Source organism: Astatotilapia calliptera, chromosome 10 (genome assembly GCF_900246225.1).
Source record: "Astatotilapia calliptera chromosome 10, fAstCal1.2, whole genome shotgun sequence".
In the NCBI taxonomy this organism is placed as follows: domain Eukaryota; kingdom Metazoa; phylum Chordata; class Actinopteri; order Cichliformes; family Cichlidae; genus Astatotilapia; species Astatotilapia calliptera.
Window position 1 is genome coordinate 18,739,214 of NC_039311.1, and position 19,720 is coordinate 18,758,933.

A 19,720-nucleotide genomic window follows, 5' to 3' on the forward strand; every position below is an offset into this window, starting at 1 on the left:
CTACATCCAGATGAACAGAATCAACTTTCGGGGAAACTGCATTTTTCACAGTTGGTCTAATGTCCGTCACTGGTCACCTGGTCTATCAATTTCTCGTTGAAGAGCTGTGAGCTTCTCCAAGATCTTATCCATATTGCGTTCAATGAGCACAGTCTAAGTACTCATGGCCCTTCCCATCGCTTCGATCAACGCAGCCAGCCTTGTGGGGTTTTGAACAGCTGTAACCGCTTTCTTCAATAAGCCAGAGCCCAGCCAGTTCCAATCAGCAGGAACCCTGTTATCATGGCTCTTAATAGGTATAAATCTCAATCGACAGTCCTCCCAGGCACACAACGCACCAATTCCTTCACCCGTCCATTGTGTATCTGACAGGAAACGTCCCTGTAGGACGGTTGGGCTCTTCCGAACCCAGGCTGCTTGCCGAAGAGAGTGTGTCAATTGCATTAAGAGACCAGTCAAAATCTTGTTGGCTGAATTTTGGGGGGGGGTTTCATCCAAAGGACAGTGAGAGTGTAAAGAAGTATCCAATTGGCAGTTTGCTTCAATGCTTACAGTTATGCAGAATTAGGAATGCTCTTTGTGACAGGTGGGTACTGACATGCATGGCTGCAGCTGCCAGCTGTCTTCTAGGCTTCACCTCTGCTAATCCTGCATCTCTGAACTGGACCTCGTCAGTATTTGGGGTCTCATAAGCTCTCCTGTGATATTTAGTTTGCATACTTGGATTATTCAAATAAACTTTTAATATATTATGCTAAATCTATACAGATTTTTCTACATCAGATATGATAGTACGAATTAGTCAACCTGTATTAAAGTCTCCCTCTACAGCCTGTTGTTTCATAGTTTCAGCAATGAAATTAGATTTAAAAATAAACATAGATGACATTCTGTCCCCTAGGCATCCACCAAGATCCCGCTGTCTACAGTCATTCAGTAACACTCAGAACAATATGATGATCACTGGATAATGTTAATAAATATCTTTTCCAAAATATGAAAGTTTTCTACATGTCCTAGTTCAGTGGTCCCCAACCTTTTTTGCGCCACGGACCAGTTTGTGCCCGACAATATTTTCATGGACCGGCCTTTAAGGTGTCGCGGATAAATACAACAAAATAAAACTAGTACCGGTACCGTAAAAAGGTTTATTCATAACACAACCAGAAAAACAGAGTTAATGGAAAAAAACGATAACAAAATAACGCTAAAAACCAATAAAAACCCTGAAAACGATAAGTTTCACACCCGAGTCTCAACTCTCACGGACCGGTACCGGTCCGGGGGTTGGGGACCGCTGTCTTAGTTTACATTATGAAAGAATTTATTATGAGTGAGAATCTCTTGATAGTCTAATACTTTCCCGCTAAACAGTCATCTTCTACTTCGGTTAGGTTTATTTTAACATCCGTTTATTAAAACGTATGTTTTGCTTTTGTTTTATTTTTTACTGCAATTCTGTTAGAGTAGCTTTTACTGTTTAGTGCTTTTAGTGTAAAAACAACCTGGTTGTTAAAACTAAGATAAGGCAGACGCAGAGAAACGCAGACGCAGAGAAACGTAGATGCAAACGCTGAAGAATCTACAATGGCAGAAGCACAAATGAAAATGGTCACCAGAACCAAGGAAAAAAAAGTGCAAAAAAACGAAAAAGTGCCTGAGGAGCAGTTACTCGGGCATATACTCGGGCTCTTCTTGATTCGCAAAACAGCATGGCTGAGGAACAAGCCCTAAAAATCAAGAAATGCAAGAAAACACTTAAGCAACTTCTGTAAGAGGAAACCCTGAATCCTTCACTATTTCAGAAGCAAAGGAGGACATGAATATGGACACACAGGGAAATGTGAATAACCCCAGCGGACAAAACCCTAGGCCTAATGGAGGGACTTGGCAACATCAGCCCTATTTCAAATTTAGATTTCATAAGGGCAAAGGCCAGTATAATCCATGGGACAAGATTTCTGCTCTCAGACAGCAACTGCAAGCTTCCCACTATCATCAGAACCAGCTTTTTTTGGAAACTGGAAGTTGCTAACAAGGTTGCTTTATATTACCAAACTGGATGATGTGATCCTTTCCCTGCAGCAACAAATCAGCCACCCTGCAACAGAGCGGAGTCTGCCACTCAAACCACAGAGGCTTCACACACAGACTTTGTAAGCCTGAAATCTTCTAAGGAGGTTGAATTTGAGGTCCAGTGCAAGAATCAACAAGAACAGATAGAAATGCTCCAGCAACAGCTCCTAGAAGCTCAAAATCAACTGAAGGAGCAGTCAGTTAAACATGGGTAGGATCAAGAGACACTCAACACAGAAATCAGGGACCTTAAATCCCAGCTCTGCTCCAACAAGGCCCTTGATGATTTGAAGGTAGAGACTCTTGACCGAGAGCTGAAAGAAGACTCTTTAGAACAAATTGAAGACAGACAGAAAATTATTGCTACCCAGCTGGCTGAACTCTAAACTGAAATTAAGACCCAGAGGAAAAAAAACAAAAAAGAAGCAAATCTGACTGCTTCGACTTATAATTCTGTTCATTTTATGAGTATATCTTTCTTGATATGACTGCATTTGAATGTAGATCAGAAATCAGGTGAACATCAAAATGTAGGTAAAAACGGGACTTTTATGCACGAACATTTTAAGACGGAGCTCTCACAATCTGCACATCAAACACGTCTCTGTTCCTTACACTTTATGCTTTTTCTCAAAATCTTCTAGGTCAGGTATACGTTTCCCATTTTCTAAATGATCTCAATGATTCCTGATTATGACACAAAAAGTACCACAGATAATAAGCTCGTTTGGCTCTTGGCGAAGCTTACGGCTGCCGTGAATACTCAGAATAAGACCTCTGAGCGTACATTGGATTACATCAAGGAGAAGTCCACTTAGAATAACACCTCTGAGCGAAAGTTGGATCACATCATGGAGCAGCTCACTGCGGTCGTGAGTTCTCAGAATCGGCTCTCTGAGCACAAGTTTGATAACATCACGGAGAAGCTCGTGACTCTCCAACGGGAGATTGAGAGACCAGTGTCGGAGTGCTAAGAACAGCTTTGAAATTCTCGTAAGTTGTTTGCACTAAAGTAAAACCACCATTATGACGGTTTTACTTTAGTGGTCGTGGCTCAGGTGGTAGAACAGATCAGCTACTGATCGGAAGGTCGGTGGTTCGATCCTTGGCTTCCCCAGTCTGCATGTCAAGTATCCTTGGGCAAGATACTAACCCCAATGCGTTCATCAGAGTGTGAATGCAGGTTAGTTTGCACTTGTGAATAGAAGTGCTTGTACAAATGGGTGAATGAGGCATGTTGTATAGAGTGCTTTGAGTAGGGAGAGTAGAAAAGCGCTAGATAAGAATCAGTCCATTTGCCATTTACAATCATAAATGGCAAATGTGTGGGATATAGTTCCAAGAAGGCGAAAGAAAGTAAAAAAAAAAAAAGCAAAACAGACTTTGGAAAAACAGATTAATCATTTGGATACAGTGGCTTGCAAAAGTATTCGGCCCCCTTGAACTTTCCCACATTTTGTCACATTGCAGCCACAAACATGAATCAATTTTATTGGAATTCCACGTGAAAGACCAACACAAAGCGGTGTACACATGAGAAGTGGAACGAAAATCATACATGATTCCAAACATTTTTTACAAATAAATAACTGCAAAGTGGGGTATTGCAGTATTACAAAATTCATGTGCACATGTTGTTTCTCCGTTTAACAGGTGTAAGCTACATTTGTGAGTGTATAAAAAAAAGAATAGAAAAAGACTCATGGAGTCATGACAAACCTGATGTTAGAATTTTAAAAAAATATATCTTATAACTTGTTTTGACCAATCGGTTATTTCATATGACCATTGAAAGTTTATCCAAGCTGTACCTTTTGAAGTTTCCTCCAGTGAATTATCACAAAACAGATGTCATCCAAGGTACCCATGTTTGTTTCTGTTAATCTGTGTCATGGTGCAACTTTTGCCCCCCAAAACATTGTTTTATGGGTGATTTTTATGAAGAATTATTCTTTTTTGTACCCAAAACTAAGCTCTTTATATTGACTTTCTTATTCACCCATTCAAACAAACACTCGTGCACCACCTTGCATGGTAGTTCCACAACAAGGTGTTCACCTGCCATTGGGAGCAAGCTGGGGTTCAGGGTCTTCTCCAAAGACACTTCAAGGGCTTCATTTGGCACATCCTGATAATAGCTTTTCTAAAGCTTTTTCCGAGCACGTGCCAAGTGCTTTCTCAGAGATAATATTTGGAATTACCTCTTTAATGTTTTAAAGTCTTCACATTATGAAGTGCCCTGAGATTAGTGACTTGGTGAATTGTTATTAATGTGATACACAGTAGCAAAAGAATAGCTCTACCACATGGCTGTAGCTCAGGTGGCACCAGGTTATCTACTAACTGGAAGGTTGGTGGTTCAGTCACTAGCAGGTCCAGATATCCTTGAGCAAGACACTAGCCCCAAATTGATCGCTGACCCATCCGTCAGAGTTTGAATCATAGCTAGAAAGCACTTAAGCATAGCAAAGGGTGCTCAGAGTAGAAAAGTGCTGTTAAAAACACAAACAAAAACAAAATTTACCATGAATTACTGTACTTTGAGTGTTTTTATTTTGGAGCAGGGAAAAGACAAATTCAAGCTGTTTACTTTTTGATGACTTCTTTAGGAATTCAAAATGGCTCTTGAATAATATTAAGATATATTTTGTGTTCAGTTGATTATTTGTTAATCAGTGTTATTTGCTGCACCAGCAGAATATGAATGTGATATTCAGTTGATGCCACTAGGTGGGAGCCTATGACCTGTAATGAGCATGTTGGATCTCGGATGACTGCTTTAGGTGAAGCCTTACTCTTTTATGTGAAACCCTATTTGTGTTGCATTCACAAAGTCTGTGATGCCTCTTGCTCTTCTAATGTTTAGTGTTTAAATAATTGTTTAAATATTTGACATGGTGTCTGTTTTACCTGTGTTTCTGTGGTTATGCTTATTTCTTTTTGTTTCCTTTATGTTATTAAATATTGACGTCTGCCTTTTTGTTCCTTTTTTCTGTCTCCTGTGTTTTGTGCTGTGTGAGTTTGGTCCTGGTGCTTATTTTCATTTTAATGGTTGTATTGAATGTCTTCAAATCCACAATTTAAAGAATCTTGATGCAACTGTTGTTTTGAATAATAAATAAAGTGTAACTGAAAAGAACTCCCTGTCTTATGTGGAAGGATGACCCTCATGTAGCTTTCTGTATTTTATATGTGGATGAATATTAGTTATCGCCTATTATTACACTGTGATCTTGAAGTCATTTTTGACCAGGATACATCCTCCAGTCCACATGTTAAAACAAATATGCAGCACTGATTTCTTTCACCTGATTACTGAGCAATGCTAGAAACTAGTTCATGCTTTTGTTAATTCAAGGCATGACTATTTTCATTCTTTAGCATCAAGCTCTTTTAAAAGCTTTCAGTTGGTCAAAAATGTCATGGCAGAAGTACTAATCGTGTTGACAAATGGAGGCCTTATTTCTCCCAATCTCCATTTCTCTTAATTTGCAAAGTTAAGACTGGATCAGGTAACTATTAGCTGTGTTGCTTTATATTTGAAATGATAGATGAAGAGGTGGAAAAACTATATGGATCACCAAGCCACCTAATCTGCTCAGTGAATTTTGTTCCAATGAAAAGGAGTCAAACAATACCAGTGGCAATAAAACCTTTTTCATCTCTTTCAACTAACTGTGGCTTATGTGTTTCATAGCCTGCACAATGGTGTTCAAAGAGAGAACCGAGGTACTTTTCAACCTATCCTGAAAATAATCGAGCCTCGGATGGATCATAATCGAGCCTTGGATGGATCTCAGGCATAATAGCAGTTAATTTTCCATTTTGATCTCTTATTTAATAGTATCGCACTGCTGTTTGCTCTTACTCTGATTAATGTATTTACAATATTAATCAAGTGAAAACAATGAAATATTAAACAAATTAAATGGTTATAATTTCAGGCATTGACATTGACAGCACATACGGTTTCAACCGTATGACCTGGAATGTAACACATGATTGTTTTTAGTGGTGGACCTTCACAAATACTTCACTGAAATCAGCTAATACCTTTATCCCTTGAAAAGATGTAAGCCTAATACAGGTTAAGACAAGAATGCTACAGAACGTAACATCAAAATATTGTTGCACTGCTTACAGTTCTACATCAGATTATCATGACTTCCACTGTAAAACTGCCACTGGATGCTTACATGTGCCATAAATTTGTGACCTAAATTAATTGTTTTTTCTGATTCTAACAAGCTGTGCCTGCCCAGTTAGTACCTTACCCACAGCTGAATATTGAATATTACCTCTTAGTTTGCAACCATGCAATAAATTGCACAGGGTTGCAAGATTGGGTAACTCATGTCGAAATAAACTGACTGTGTTTAGAAAAGTTTGTAGTCAACATTTGTAGATTACCCATAAAAGTAACCACACCCATAGGGGGATTATGTTCACACTAAAGTACCTGTAAACTGGTTGAAAATTTAGTGACTCATAATAATTTTTAAATGCAAGGACATTAAAACTAAATGGGGGGGGGGGGGGAGTGGAGACAGCTGGAGTACCTGGAGAGAACCCACACAGACACAGGGAGAAAAATGTGCAGCTAACAATAGTGAAGGAAAACATGGTGACGTACAGTGGGAATAAAATTAAAGCTTGGTTACAATGGTGAACTTGTTTAGATTTACTGAGTGGTAATACATAAATAACAGTCTCCCTTTTATGTCCGTTGTTATATTAGTCAGTTTGATGGATTACGTGAAAAGGTTCCTTGCTTAGATGCTGATTTTATTCTTTGTTCTTTCTCTGTTTGACTATAAAATAAGTAAGATATAGACCCACTAACTTAGAGTGAACTCTCACATGACTACATCTTGTTGCACTGCACTGTTTTTAATGTATTTTGCATTGTGCTTCATGTTGTTGTGTGCTATTTATTTGTCATCTTTTCAAGCTTTTTTTAGTTGTTAATTTTTTAGTTATATTACTACATATTATATTGTGCCTTATGTTGAGGTATTTCAATGGACTGTATTTTCATAATTGGAGTGGCAATAAGCATTCATCTTTGTTTTTTAGTAGAGGGGTGATGAGCTGTTACGTTTATTTAGAAAAAGGCCCGCTTTAGTTTAAAAAAAAAATATATCCCAGATGTCCCAGCATCAGGCAGGCACTTCAATCCAGCTTACATCAAAATCCTTAGTGTGTTTCTCATTTCATGCAGTAATAATCTGCTAATACAGTACAGCCACTGTACCAAAAGAAGCAAGCTGACTGTGCTGTGTAAGTAGAGAGAAAGCTGCTGGCTTTAGCTTTAAAGGTTAAGACAACGAGCTCAAGATATTTAAAAGTTGTCCCGGGATGGGGAGCTTTAAACCTGTCTGTAAATGTAAATTGTTTATGTTGAGTGCTGAGCCTCAGAGACAAACTGCTATTTTCCTCTTAGTTTGCTAAATGAAAAACATTTGAAATACATTTCATGTAAGACAAAAATGCATTAAAAAGCAGAAATATAATGTATATTTTTTGGCTTGTTAAAATAAAATGGTTATCCAACAGAACCAACCACTCTGCCATTTTAAATTTGTTTCATGTCTTGTGCTTTTATGATTGATTAAACTGCTTGCTTTTAATTATTCTGCTGTGTACAGTGTCCTTGAGTGTTCTCAAAGGCACCTCCAAAGAAATTGTGTTATTATTATTTTTTCTCTATACATGACAACAGGAGCACACGTTTGGACAACATGTGTAGTTAAATTAGACAATGACTGCCAAAACACATTAGTAAATATAACACATTGTAGAAAAATGTTTATCAAAAGTCTGAAGCAGACTAAATGGACAAAACAAGTTCATATTTAACCAGGTTTTATTGTGCACAGGAAATACGTACAAAAGACAATGAGGGGATGTAGCAAGGGTCTCAGACGTCGAGGCACTGAAGCAGAGGTGGTTAGGTGCAGAGCTGTGTTGCAGATGACTGATGTCATCAAATAATTTGTGTGGCATCTTATTGAATGCAGAACACCTGATTGTTCTGTAAACAGTTTGAAATTGTTTTGTTTTTTTAACAAAAGGGCAAAAAGTAAATGGCTGCAAATAACGTTGTTTGCAAAACTTATGCATACAATCTTAAAATTGACAATTTATATTTGCATTTAAAATTATGAAACATGATTCAATAAACATGTTTGTGGTTGTTACAGTAAAGAAATATAGATTTTTCTACTCAGATTTGATCTAAATTCAGACAAAAAACATACATTTTGTTAATACAGTATGTCAAAATTAAAATATAACTGTAAATTCAGACACGTGAGGTTGTGCTGAAAAGAATGATACCAAACAAGGCAAAGTAAATAGTTTTTACAGGGAATATGTAGAGATCAAATCAAAAGTACTCAAAAATGGTGATTTATACCCTGGACCCCAGAGGGTTAAACATTTTTCTTAAAGTAACGCAATAGTTACTTTTCAAGTAATTAATTACTTTTAGAATCTTGTAACTAGGTTACTAACTCAGTTACTTTTTTCCAGAAGTAACTAGTAACTCTAATTTCTTTTTCAAAGTAACTTGCCCAACACTGGTAAAAGGTGAGGTTTCAACCTGGTGATTCCAAGAATCCAGGATTCCACTACTCACGGGAGGCGAGTCCCGTGAGTAGTGGCATTTCCAAGAAGGGGTTTGCAAGCAGGTTTGGAGATTCTTACCAGGTGCAGCCACTGTTTATGAGATTAAACATAGGTGAGGTTAATCAGATGCAGGAAAACTAACAACCAAAGAAAATGAGGGTACATGCAAAGCAAGGAACAACAAAACACTCCCGCAAGCCGCAAGGAGGCTGTGAGGTCATTGACAAACTGACAGGACGGCGCTGGCCTTATGAGTCAGCTGCTGAGTGCTGTTGATGGATTACAGGTGATAGAAACAGGTGAACACCCAGAGCTCCACCCACATGGGCGGTCACAGTAAACCACAGGATTCAAGCAGAATAATACCAGATACACTTGCATCATGACAATATTATTGCAGAACTGATGATTTGTGGTCTAGATGCTAAAGCCATTTACTTTACAGCTCTATTTGCCGCATTTTTCATATGATGTGAAGTTCAAGATAATAATACATAATTAACGTACAGCTTCAATCAATGTCTGAAACAACTGAATTCTATCAGTGAACACATTATTGTACTCTGACAACTACAGCACTGTTTTGTATTTGGTGGATAACACTGTCTGTTCCAGTACTGATTTCTCTTCTTGTTTAGCATCTGTGGGTGGTGCATCTAAATATTGTGTACATGCAGAATACATCAAGGGTAGAGTGATAAATTTGATCCTGAGAAACTTTTCCATCCATACCACAAGATTTTGGAAAACTAAAGAAACTAACGTTGCTTCATTAATATGACAACATGTAAACACCATTAGTTTTTCCACATTTCACACCCATAAGATACAATGGCAAGTGTTAACAAATGACTATATTAAAATTCTTTTCAAATAAAAGGAATCGTGGCTAGAAGGAGAAGCTTGCATCAAAATGTAAGCAAAAAATGAGACTTTTCATATTCTACATCTTGAAAGATTACCCAATGTGCACTTTTTAATGTTTTCTTCAGTAAATTATTATAAAAATCAAAGATGAAACATTCACCGTACCAATTCTTCAAATAAAAACATGAAGTAACTATAAATGGCGCTTACAGTTACCACGTGGATGCAGGCACAGAGAATACCGGCATGGCCAGTGAAGATGAGGCAGAACCAGGTAGCTCCAAACAGAAGGCAAACCGTGTTATACTCACAAAGAAAATGGCGGCTCAAAACACTCCAGGTAAATGACACCCAGCTGAAACACTTCACGAGTTGCCCGAGATTCACACAATTTACAGAAAATGTAAGGACGATAAATGTCTCATATGAGATGAGATTTTGGTCATGTCGCACATCCCTAATTGCACTTTCTGCTTCATGTGGTTCATTGCTTCAGAGCTATAATTTTTAAATGGGTCAGCAGGACTGGCGGCAGGCTGAAGTGGGGGGCTGGTGCTGTGGCTTTTGGATGTTTTCAGAGTGTTTTGCATGTGAACTGCCACATGCAAAACATGTGAGAAATCTTTTGTGGGATCAAGTGTTGTGACTGCAAAGTTGTCAAGTTCATGCATGTCACATAATATACTCCACCTTTTGGAGTAGAAGAGCTAGGAGGGTGGAGGGTATGGACTGCCCTCAGAGCACTCAGAGCCCTCAGAGCACCAAGCCAATTGACAGAAACCCAGCGATTCTCTTTGAGTAAGCTCTTGATTTCTCCTTCTTTCCTAAATTAAAAAAAATCTCACACTGACCACCCCTCCTCTTTGAAACATCAGTAATGCTTTGTGATGGTGACAGGTAGGAGGGGTTGAGTAGGCTTGTAGGGTACAATTTGTATGAGCGAGATGCAATGCAAAGTCAACCTCTTACATATAGAATTTCTTGATATGTATTCAGTGAATATCTGCTCTATGTAGTGAACAGAAAACATACCAGATTTAAAATGTGGATTTGGTGTTGTGTAGTATTTGGTCTGGTTAGGTTGACCACTCATTGCTAGGTTGGCTTCCCAGCCCCTTTATGTGCCGCAGAGTCCACAGACAAGAAACAGAAGCCCAACTCACTCCCAATTTTTTTTTATAAGTTGTTACACAAAATGAGACCTTTTACTATTGCAATTTAACTGACTAACCATCAAGCAGGGGGTCTTTGGAAATAAAAATCAGATCAGACAACTTATTGCAGCATGTTTAACTGAAGCCAAAGTAAAAACGTTTTATTCATATTCATATTCATATCGTCAATATTTGCAAGTTTCAGGCCAACTAGCTTTGAGCATGAACATCATGGGATACATTCTAGTTTCAACAACAGAACTGCACCAGTATATCTACTACATAGAGCAACATAAAAGAAGAATTGGTACGGTGAATGTTTCATCTTCATATTCTGAAATTTAATGTTTGAGAATAATGCATTTTGTCATCATTTCAGTTTATTTTGAAAAATCTCAACAGGAGCTTCAGCTTTATTGTGAAAGGTTCATGTGGAAAATAAATAAGCAGATGGCGGAGCTACACGCTGGGTTTACCATTGTTATTGCTAACAAACCAATGAATAAAAACAGTCACTTATCCTTCTGTATTGTGGTTATTTTAAATATAAGAAAAAAAGAGAGCTTTAAGAAGTTAATGTAGCCACTACAGTGACCATCAAAAACATTTCATTTACAGAGTACAACATGCACAAACAATGGAGAACACATAGTTTAAAAATGTTATAAAGTCTACCACTGAATTCATACCTATTTTTACCAAATTTTTTAATAAACGGTAATAGCTTATTTTTCTGTAGCTGACTGGTTTACTTCATTTTGTCTAACTTCCACTAAAACTATCACTGAAATTCACTGAAAGTATAAAAGTATAAAAAGACTTTTTCACACATGCAGTAATACAAATATTGCAAAAGATTATGAGCCTTAAACAAATACTATTCATTAAAATTTTTAAAACATGTGCTCTACACAGCATATCGGAGATTTTTTCAGTAAACATTTTGTATTATCATATGCAACATACATACAATCCAAGAGCAGCTCAAACAGACTTCATTTTCCTTGTAGCTCTTTAAAAATATTAAAATACATAATTATACATGCAATTTACTATATTAATGTGTCACATTTCATTATGATTTGTTGTAAAATTTCAATATTGTGCAATTACAGGTTGACAAAAGTGATGAAAATAGAAGTTCAAAGCCCAAAACAAAAAAGTCTTTGAGAGTGCACACATTGTCTTGTGAACTGTTAACTGCAGCATGTATTGGATGTTCTACAGCATGTTCTCTCATCCTCTACAGCATCTGTAGGTGGTGCACAAAGTAATTCCTCCAATGACAAGGAGTGCTCCAGATACCCATCCCAAATATATAGAAGCTCCCAGCTCTCCTTGGCTTCCTGTTGTGGCCACAGGATTATAAAACCCTGTGATGATGCTGTAAGCCGACCAGGTGACAGGAATAATACACACGATCCCTGCTATGATAAACACCACACCTCCTGCAATGCCGGCATTGGATTTGGTCAGTTGGTCATAATCAAAGAAAGAAGTGCATCGAGCTCCAACCACTGTGAGCCCGATGGCCACCACGCTGACAGCAATAGACACGCAGATTAGAGCCCTGGAGGCTTGCAGCTCTTGTGGTAAAGCCAAAACCGAGTCATAGTTTTTGCATTGTGACTGACCCGTGCTCTGGAACACACAGTTCATCCATAAGCCTTCCCAAAACACCTGAGCAGTGATGATGTTTGACTGTATAAATGCCGACACCTTCCACATGGGCAGTGCGCAGATGAGGATGGTGCCAAGAAAACCGAGGATTGCCAAACACACACCAACGAGCTGAGTCTTCATGTTTTCAGAAAATAAAGTCTATATTTAAAGTAAAAAAAAAAAAGACATCAAAATCAACCTCCAGTTGAGTTTAAGATCATTTTTACTTCCAGCTTTCAGTTGTCTGTAAATGCTGCTGGTTGGGTTTTGCTTTGTTGTTTTGTTTCAGGTATGAGAAAGGCAACAGGGAGGGGACGGTGTTCTGTGGCAAGTTTCCTGTTTGTCTTGATTCCTGCTTGACCTGAAAAACTAGTAGAAGGCCATTAACAGAAGCAATTGTGTATAAAAACTTGCTTTGTCATTGCAAAGAATAAACAGATTGCTCATTTAAACCAGCAATATAGAGACTGCAGAGTTCATGATGTATACTTCTTGTATTTTAAAGTACTTTCACATATTACCAGAATGCATGAAAAACTAGACCAGTATCAAATTACTGATGCATTTTTCTGAATATTTCTTGGCACTTAAATGTTTTAATCTTACTAAATAAACAAAGCCTATGTTAGCTCATGACCTCTTTCTACAAAATCAAGTCAGCAAGCAAAACTGGCAGACAGACACATCACAGGCCCCTGAAAATTTTTTTAAATCTATATCAGATAGGATGTCGCCTAGTAACCACATAACAAGGTAAAATTGTCAATTTAGGACTTTATGCACCAATCACATAAAGTCCCAAAGCACAATATTCGAACCTATCCGGTTGTTCAGTGATGACGCGACGAATCCTACTTCCGGGCCTAAAGTAGTCTGTGTTTAATATGGCTTTTGTGTTGTTAACATGTTTAATGTTTTGTATTTTCTTCTATTTGATCTCAAAAAGCTCCTAAAACAGTCAGTGATCACTGTTGACCTCCCTCGGCTTTTATTACCACTAATCATTTATTTAAGCTCAGTTTTTAAAACCTTAGGATGTAACTACAGTCCAGCCCATGCAGCAGTATATGAATGACTAACCTCGTATTGTGGATGGATTATCTCAGTTGTTCTCCTGGCTGAAGTTTGGTCCTTTTACAGCATCCTGCCATGCAATTACATTTGTTCCTGACCACTGAGAACACTCACGTTAACTTTTATCGAGTGGAAAAAAAGCTTGTTTATATTATGCTAACATAGCTGTGTCGCTAGCGGTCACGTAGCACATCATTATATACCAGCTAGCCAAACTTCAGTAACCCTACAAACGTCACTGCTGTTTAGTTTTCTGTCTTCATTTATGCTGGAAGTGATAGCAGAGCTGTACGTTTTAATTTGTTTCCAAAACCCCGCAGTCAGGACATGCTATATTGTATTTAGATAGAAGCTAGCGAGCTAACTCCCTGCTAACTTCAACTCAGTTAAATGTTATAAATTCCGTTTTCATGGATGCCTGGATGTTAAACTCAATTGTTACACCTGGTAGAGCAGAACACTGATCATTTTAAAGATCAAAGACTTTAGACAGTTTCTCAACTCTCAGTAATCGTTTGATATATGGACCTGCAGCGAGTTTAGACCCAGACACTGCTAGTGACGTCAGACTGAACAATCGGATAGCCACAAAGCCTTCATTACATGACATGTTACCTAGCAACCAGCAATTAAAAGCAGACCAAACACTCCAGCATCAAACATACCAGTTGTATGTCAGACGGGCCAGATAGATTTTTAGCTTATTTTGTACTACTGCCCCCCCCCCCCCCCCTTCAAATACGATATCAATTCAAGTGCACCTCATGAATTTATAGCGCATTTTTGCTGATTCTGGTTTGGCATTTGTTGCCTTTTAGTTTAAATTCTGCAAGACAATTTGCACACGGTTAGCTGCCTTCTAAATTCCTAGAGTTAGAGTTTTAGTTGTGAGCTGGAGTGTAAAGTCTACCATGTTTGCTAGAAAGTGCGGTCTACAAAAGCAGCCTTTTACTCATTGAAACCCTCCACTAGAGCCAAGTTTAAATTTTAATTTAAAAAAAAATAAAAAAAAAATAAAAAATAAAAAAAGCACAACCATAGTCAAGTTAGTGAATAGAGTTTTATTAAATCAAAAGCAAAGTAAAAGCACCTAAATATTTAGTCCATAAAAACAGCCTAGTCCATTTCACTTGAGGGTGACAGTCTACAGCCGTTCCAACCTCTTGCAGACATTTAAACATATGCTCCACCACCTGTTGCAGTGCGTGGAGCAGAGTATTTGACAGAGTAGCCACCATCTTTAGGCTGCTTGCACTGACAACAAAGGAGTGCACCTCCAATGATCAGGAGTCCAGATGAAGCCCAGCCAATGAACAGCGATGCTCCAAGCTCTCTCCTCTGTCCGTCAGACATGATTGGGTTGTAGAAGTTCCTGATGACCTCATTAGCAGACCAGGATACAGGGATGAGGCACAGGATGCCACCAACAATGAACACCACCCCCGCAGCAATGGCCACCTTACTCTTGGCAGTCTCCTCTTCAATGCAGTTGGTGCACTTTCCGCCTGCGATGGCAAGCAGGAGTCCCATTAGGGTGACCAAGATGGAGATCACAACCAGAGCACGGGCTGCCTGCAGGTCTTGAGGAAGAGCGAGCATGGAATCGTAGACCTTGCACTGCATCTGGCCAGTGCTCTGCATTACACAGTTCATCCAGAGACCCTCCCAGAAAACTTGTGCTGTCACAATGTTGTTTCCAATGAAAGCAGACACCTTCCACAATGGCAAAGCACATGTAATTATGTCTCCAGAAAAGCCAATCACTGCCAAAATGATGCCCAAGATCTGAAGTTCTGCAGCTGCCATACTGTCTCTTCTGGCGCAACAGAGAGCTGTGAGAAAGAATCAACTGGAAACACAACAAGACAACATGACTGCCTCAACTGCAGCTTTTATATCCACATGGGAGGCTCGTGGTTTCTCCTGATTGGTTATTCAGAAGTGTTCAAAGTGAAAACACCTGTGGTCATTAGGACTGACCTCCTGCCCAGTGATAGCTGGCATATGTCCCAGATCCCCTCCAACCCATTTTCTTATGATAAGCCAATAAGAAAATGGATGAATGTTTGCAAAAGTGCTGTGAAAACTGAAATGAAAAGAATGTTTAGAATAAAAATCTTCCACGTAAATCAATGTCTTTTTCATAATTTTTTGTGGGTGTTTTTTGTGAGGCTATGATTTCACTCAGACAAAAGTAGCAGTTTTACCAAGAACATAACAATGAGAAGAAGAGTGATTTTAAAGATTGCATTTTAATATTGACTTTAGTATCTCGTGTAACAATATGAGATCATAATGATTGCTTTTGGTTTTACATCTGATTTCATTTTCTTTTACCAGTGCAGCAATCAAGCTGAGTGAGTCCACCTGTGGTAATTAGGTGTGAGGCATTGGCTTGGGGGGAAAAAACAAAAGAAACAAACAGTATTAAATTAGACATGCACCACGTTGGTTGTTTCTCAACCTGTGATCCTCCTTGGTATGGTTGGTTTCTCTTTTAATGAGCCTATCTTATCAGGTAATGGGTTTTAATAGTTTTCTTACTTTCTTTCTCCAGAGGCAATAAAAATGTTTACCCTTCTTTAGAGTCGCTGCTCAGACATTTGAATTTTTTTTTTTTTTTTATTAAACCTAACATGATGTGGTTGGGTTTGTGCATCATTCCATATATTTAAAATTAATTAAAAAGAATTCCCCCTTGATTTGCACTGTTAAAGCTTCTTTTCTTTCTCTGGGCTCTGTTTGGGGACAAGTGGGCCTCTTTGTTGTCAAGAAAACCTCTGAAATCAAATGGAGCGTGATTGATGCAGTGGAGCCAGAGCCCACCCAGAGGAGGGCTGTATTCTGGGGGGATTTGTAGGTCATATAAAACTTCTGCTGAGAGTGGACTCTTATTTGGAAACCCTGCAAAGAACTGACTCGTCTAAAAAAGGGGGGGAAAAGCTGTTATGCCTTCTTTAGGGTTGCAGATTCTGGGTGTTGGGCTGGCTGTGCTTGGATGGATTGGAAACATACTGATCTGCATGCTGCCCTTGTGGAAGGTATCTGCTTTCATTGGAAATAACATTGTGGTGGCTCAAACCATCTGGGAAGGACTCTGGATGAGTTGTGTGGTGCAAAGCACCGGCCAGATGCAGTGCAAGGTCTACGATTCCCTGTTGGCCCTGCCTCCAGACCTCCAGGCAGCTCGAGCCATGATTGTCATCTCCATCCTGTTTTCTTTGTTTGGCCTGCTGCTTTCTGTGGTTGGAGGTAAATGCACCACCTGTGTTGGGGACAAAATGGCAAAAGCCAGAGTTGCTATCTCTGCAGGCTTTTTCTTCATCCTGAGTGGGGCTCTGTGTCTTGTGACTGTATCGCTGCCTGCTAATACCATCATAAAGGACTTTTACAACCCCATGGTTCCAGATGCTCAGAGGAGAGAGCTGGGTGCCTGTTTGTATGTGGGCTGGGGTGCAGCAGGGTTACTACTGATTGGTGGTTCACTTCTCTGTTGTCAGTGCCCAGCAGGAGACAACCGCTACAGTGGTGCGAAGTACTCGGCACCTAAATCAACAACACCCGGGAAGGAATTTGTCTAAGATTATATTGCATTACATGAGAAGTGGATGAGCATGACCTCTTTCACAAAGAGTACAAACCTGTTTCTTATCAGTGTATGCATAGTGCAGGTGTGACTAACACTATGGCCTTTTGTCTGTCAAAGTGTGTGTGATGTTAGATTACTGCAGGATTGGTGTGCTGGGTTTTTTTTTTTTTTTCTAACTCCTATATTAAAGTTCTTTAAGTGATTTTTAACCAATAAACTGTTTATTGTCACATGAAATTTTTTAATTGTAGTTATTCTGCTTAATTCACCAAGATGTTTTGGGATCTGATTCCCCACCACCATCAGCAGATCGACCCCTCTGGTAGTTGTTTTTATAATTCAGACTTGGTTTTCAAACACAACTCGTGATAATACTTAATTTCCCAAAAATATTAAAGTTAAGATAAATTCTGCATTGCTTTTACTTTTGAATGTATACACCACTTTGCCAAACTTTTTTTTTTTTTAGGGGGGGGGGCTGTTTTTAAATTTGATGGTATTGCTACTTTTACTTTATCCTCTTGCTATCTCCCAAGAGGCCAAAACTGGTCCAGGAACAGTGTTTATAAATCACAGTGATGTGTTTGTGTTGTCCTCACTGGTTTCAACTGAGAATCAGGGAACAAAAAAAAAAACCCATTCAGGTGGTTCAGGATATATCGTCTTTCCAAGACTTGGCAGATGTCCTCTTACTGGGCAAAGTGTAAATATCCATTCTTTAGAGGTGAAAAGGGGTTCCCTTAGTAACACGAATCTGAACAACAGACTGTCCATTTTACTGAAGACAGGAACTGTAAATTCCTGTCTTTACTACACGGCCAACTTCCTAAGAGTCTACTCCCTTGAATTCTTGAACGCTTTGTCATTAGAGGTTACTAAGAAGTAGCTTATAGTTCCAGTTTGGGTTACAATGTGTCTGTACTCTGAGTTCCAGGAAAGAAGGAGGAGCTGCATGAACAAAGCTTTGTCTTTTTGGTACTTAAACCCTGTAACACCAAGTGTGTCACATTTGATGCACAAGTTTTACAGACCTCGACGTCATCAGTGGGATCTTTTTTTTTCAAACCCTAAGTCACTCATGTTTTTGAGCTAAACTGTGAACAATACAACTTAGACATTATATGCAAGTTGGGTTTCTTTTTTCATTTGTCACAAGGTTCAATAAGGTTCAGATAAACACTCCCACTTCAAAAGGTTCAAATTTCCTGGCAATTGAAGGCTCATTGTCCATTATTAGTGGGAGCTTTAAAAAATTCTGCATACAATCAAGTCCATTTCTCTTCACATGCAACTTACAAGATATATATGACAAACTTGGTGGTATTCATGCAAAACATTTATTTGTGAAAAATACACATTTCATCTAAAAATAGCATTGACATTCATTCAGTAACCTAAAATATACTTAAAAAAAGAATCAAGATATGATCAAGACATGTATGAAACCTATTAAATGTAGTAAAATGTGATCTGTTTTTTTTAATGCCTTCAGCCTTCAGAATTGTTCGAGTACACTGCTGTGCCTTTTTATTAGCATTGTAGCTGAGACACTCACACATAGTCAACATTTGAAGATATGCTTCTTACAGGTGTGAATTTGGCAGGTATGTAGGGTCTGCCACCAACTTTTGGGGGACAGCTGCTGCAGAGAAGACCACCTCCCATCAGCAGCACCGCAGCAGAGCACCAGCCTATGTAAAGTGAAGATCCAAGCTCCCTTCTTTGAGCCTCAACCAATAGGGGGTTATAAAAGTCGCTGATTACTGCATGAGCTGACCACGATACAGGAATCAAGATCAGCAAGGCAGTTATTATGAATATCACTCCAGCCACGATGCAGGTTTTAGCTTTGGCCACGTCATCCTCCATGCAGTTGGTGCATTTTCCTCCGATCACAGCCATGAGGATGCCGAATATCCCAACAATCACAGAGATGATCACCATGGCCCTGGCAGTCTGCAGGTCCTGAGGCAGAGCCAGCATGGAGTCGTACATCTTACACTGCATTTGCCCCGTGCTCTGGACCACACAGCTCATCCACAAGCCTTCCCAGATCACCTGGGCTGTGACGATATTCGCCCCCACGAAAGCGGTGACTCTCCACATGGGCAAACCGCAGGTGATAATGGCGCCCAGCCAACCAAAGAAGGCCAGTAAAACACCCAAGATCTGGAGGCCCTGAGAAGCCATGAAAATGCTGCTGTAACAGATTTCTACGCAAAATTCAAGAAATAAGAAAAAGAAAAAGTTGGCACCACAGAAAATTGAACCACACTCCAGTCTTGTATGTGCTGCAGATACACCTGCCTGATGATGGATTTGCTGTGGTCTAATGTTCCTGTGCCTAGCTGTGAGAAGATAGATGCTTGCTGCTGTGTTTCAGGGTGGAGTTTCTGTGTCCTCAGACAAAGCGGGAAACTGGAGACCTGATATCCACAGACCTTATTCTCTAGCTTCCTTCATTGTCCTCACACAAACAAGCTTTATTCAGTCGTTCAAGACTTCAACAGTGGGAACAACAGTGCTATCAGATCCTCAGGTGTCCTCACACAAACACGCACACTCTCTCTACACACACACCTACAAACGTGCATGCACACAAAGGTAAGGTCAGTCTCTGAGCAAAAACAAACTCGTACGAGAAGCTTCTTCAGTTCTGGGGTCAAAT

General features: G+C 39.2%; 4 protein-coding genes across 4 annotated transcripts; 1 reads left to right on the top strand and 3 right to left on the bottom strand.

Moving 5' to 3' along the window:
- Window positions 1-11,442: 11,442 nt before the first annotated feature.
- LOC113031187 (claudin-like protein ZF-A89) lies at window positions 11,443-14,190 on the bottom strand. The gene is made up of 2 exons (XM_026183144.1): window positions 14,129-14,190; window positions 11,443-12,758 (listed from the first exon to the last, which is right to left on the bottom strand). The coding sequence occupies exon 2, from the start codon at window positions 12,528-12,530 to the stop codon at window positions 11,964-11,966; it is 567 nt and encodes a 188-aa protein (XP_026038929.1). The 5' UTR covers window positions 12,531-12,758; window positions 14,129-14,190; the 3' UTR covers window positions 11,443-11,963.
- Window positions 14,191-14,504: 314 nt separating this feature from the next.
- LOC113031080 (claudin-like protein ZF-A89) lies at window positions 14,505-15,344 on the bottom strand. Its single transcript, XM_026182962.1, has one exon. It carries the CDS (start codon window positions 15,267-15,269, stop codon window positions 14,637-14,639), a length of 633 nt encoding a protein of 210 aa, XP_026038747.1. The 5' UTR covers window positions 15,270-15,344; the 3' UTR covers window positions 14,505-14,636.
- A 498-nt stretch (window positions 15,345-15,842) lies between these two features.
- cldn29 (claudin 29) lies at window positions 15,843-17,225 on the top strand. The gene is made up of 2 exons (XM_026182961.1): window positions 15,843-15,981; window positions 16,217-17,225. The coding sequence occupies exon 2, from the start codon at window positions 16,412-16,414 to the stop codon at window positions 17,042-17,044; it is 633 nt and encodes a 210-aa protein (XP_026038746.1). The 5' UTR covers window positions 15,843-15,981; window positions 16,217-16,411; the 3' UTR covers window positions 17,045-17,225.
- A 1,314-nt stretch (window positions 17,226-18,539) lies between these two features.
- Window positions 18,540-19,383, bottom strand: LOC113031168 (claudin-4-like). The gene has a single exon (XM_026183107.1). It carries the CDS (start codon window positions 19,240-19,242, stop codon window positions 18,604-18,606), a length of 639 nt encoding a protein of 212 aa, XP_026038892.1. The 5' UTR covers window positions 19,243-19,383; the 3' UTR covers window positions 18,540-18,603.
- Window positions 19,384-19,720: the final 337 nt, after the last annotated feature.

Bases quoted from the DNA above. Each gene is read 5' to 3' on its own strand.
- LOC113031187 (XM_026183144.1), bottom strand. From the start codon at position 12,530: ATGAAGACTCAGCTCGTTGGTGTGTGTTTGGCAATCCTCGGTTTTCTT.
- LOC113031080 (XM_026182962.1), bottom strand. From the start codon at position 15,269: ATGGCAGCTGCAGAACTTCAGATCTTGGGCATCATTTTGGCAGTGATT.
- cldn29 (XM_026182961.1), top strand. From the start codon at position 16,412: ATGCCTTCTTTAGGGTTGCAGATTCTGGGTGTTGGGCTGGCTGTGCTT.
- LOC113031168 (XM_026183107.1), bottom strand. From the start codon at position 19,242: ATGGCTTCTCAGGGCCTCCAGATCTTGGGTGTTTTACTGGCCTTCTTT.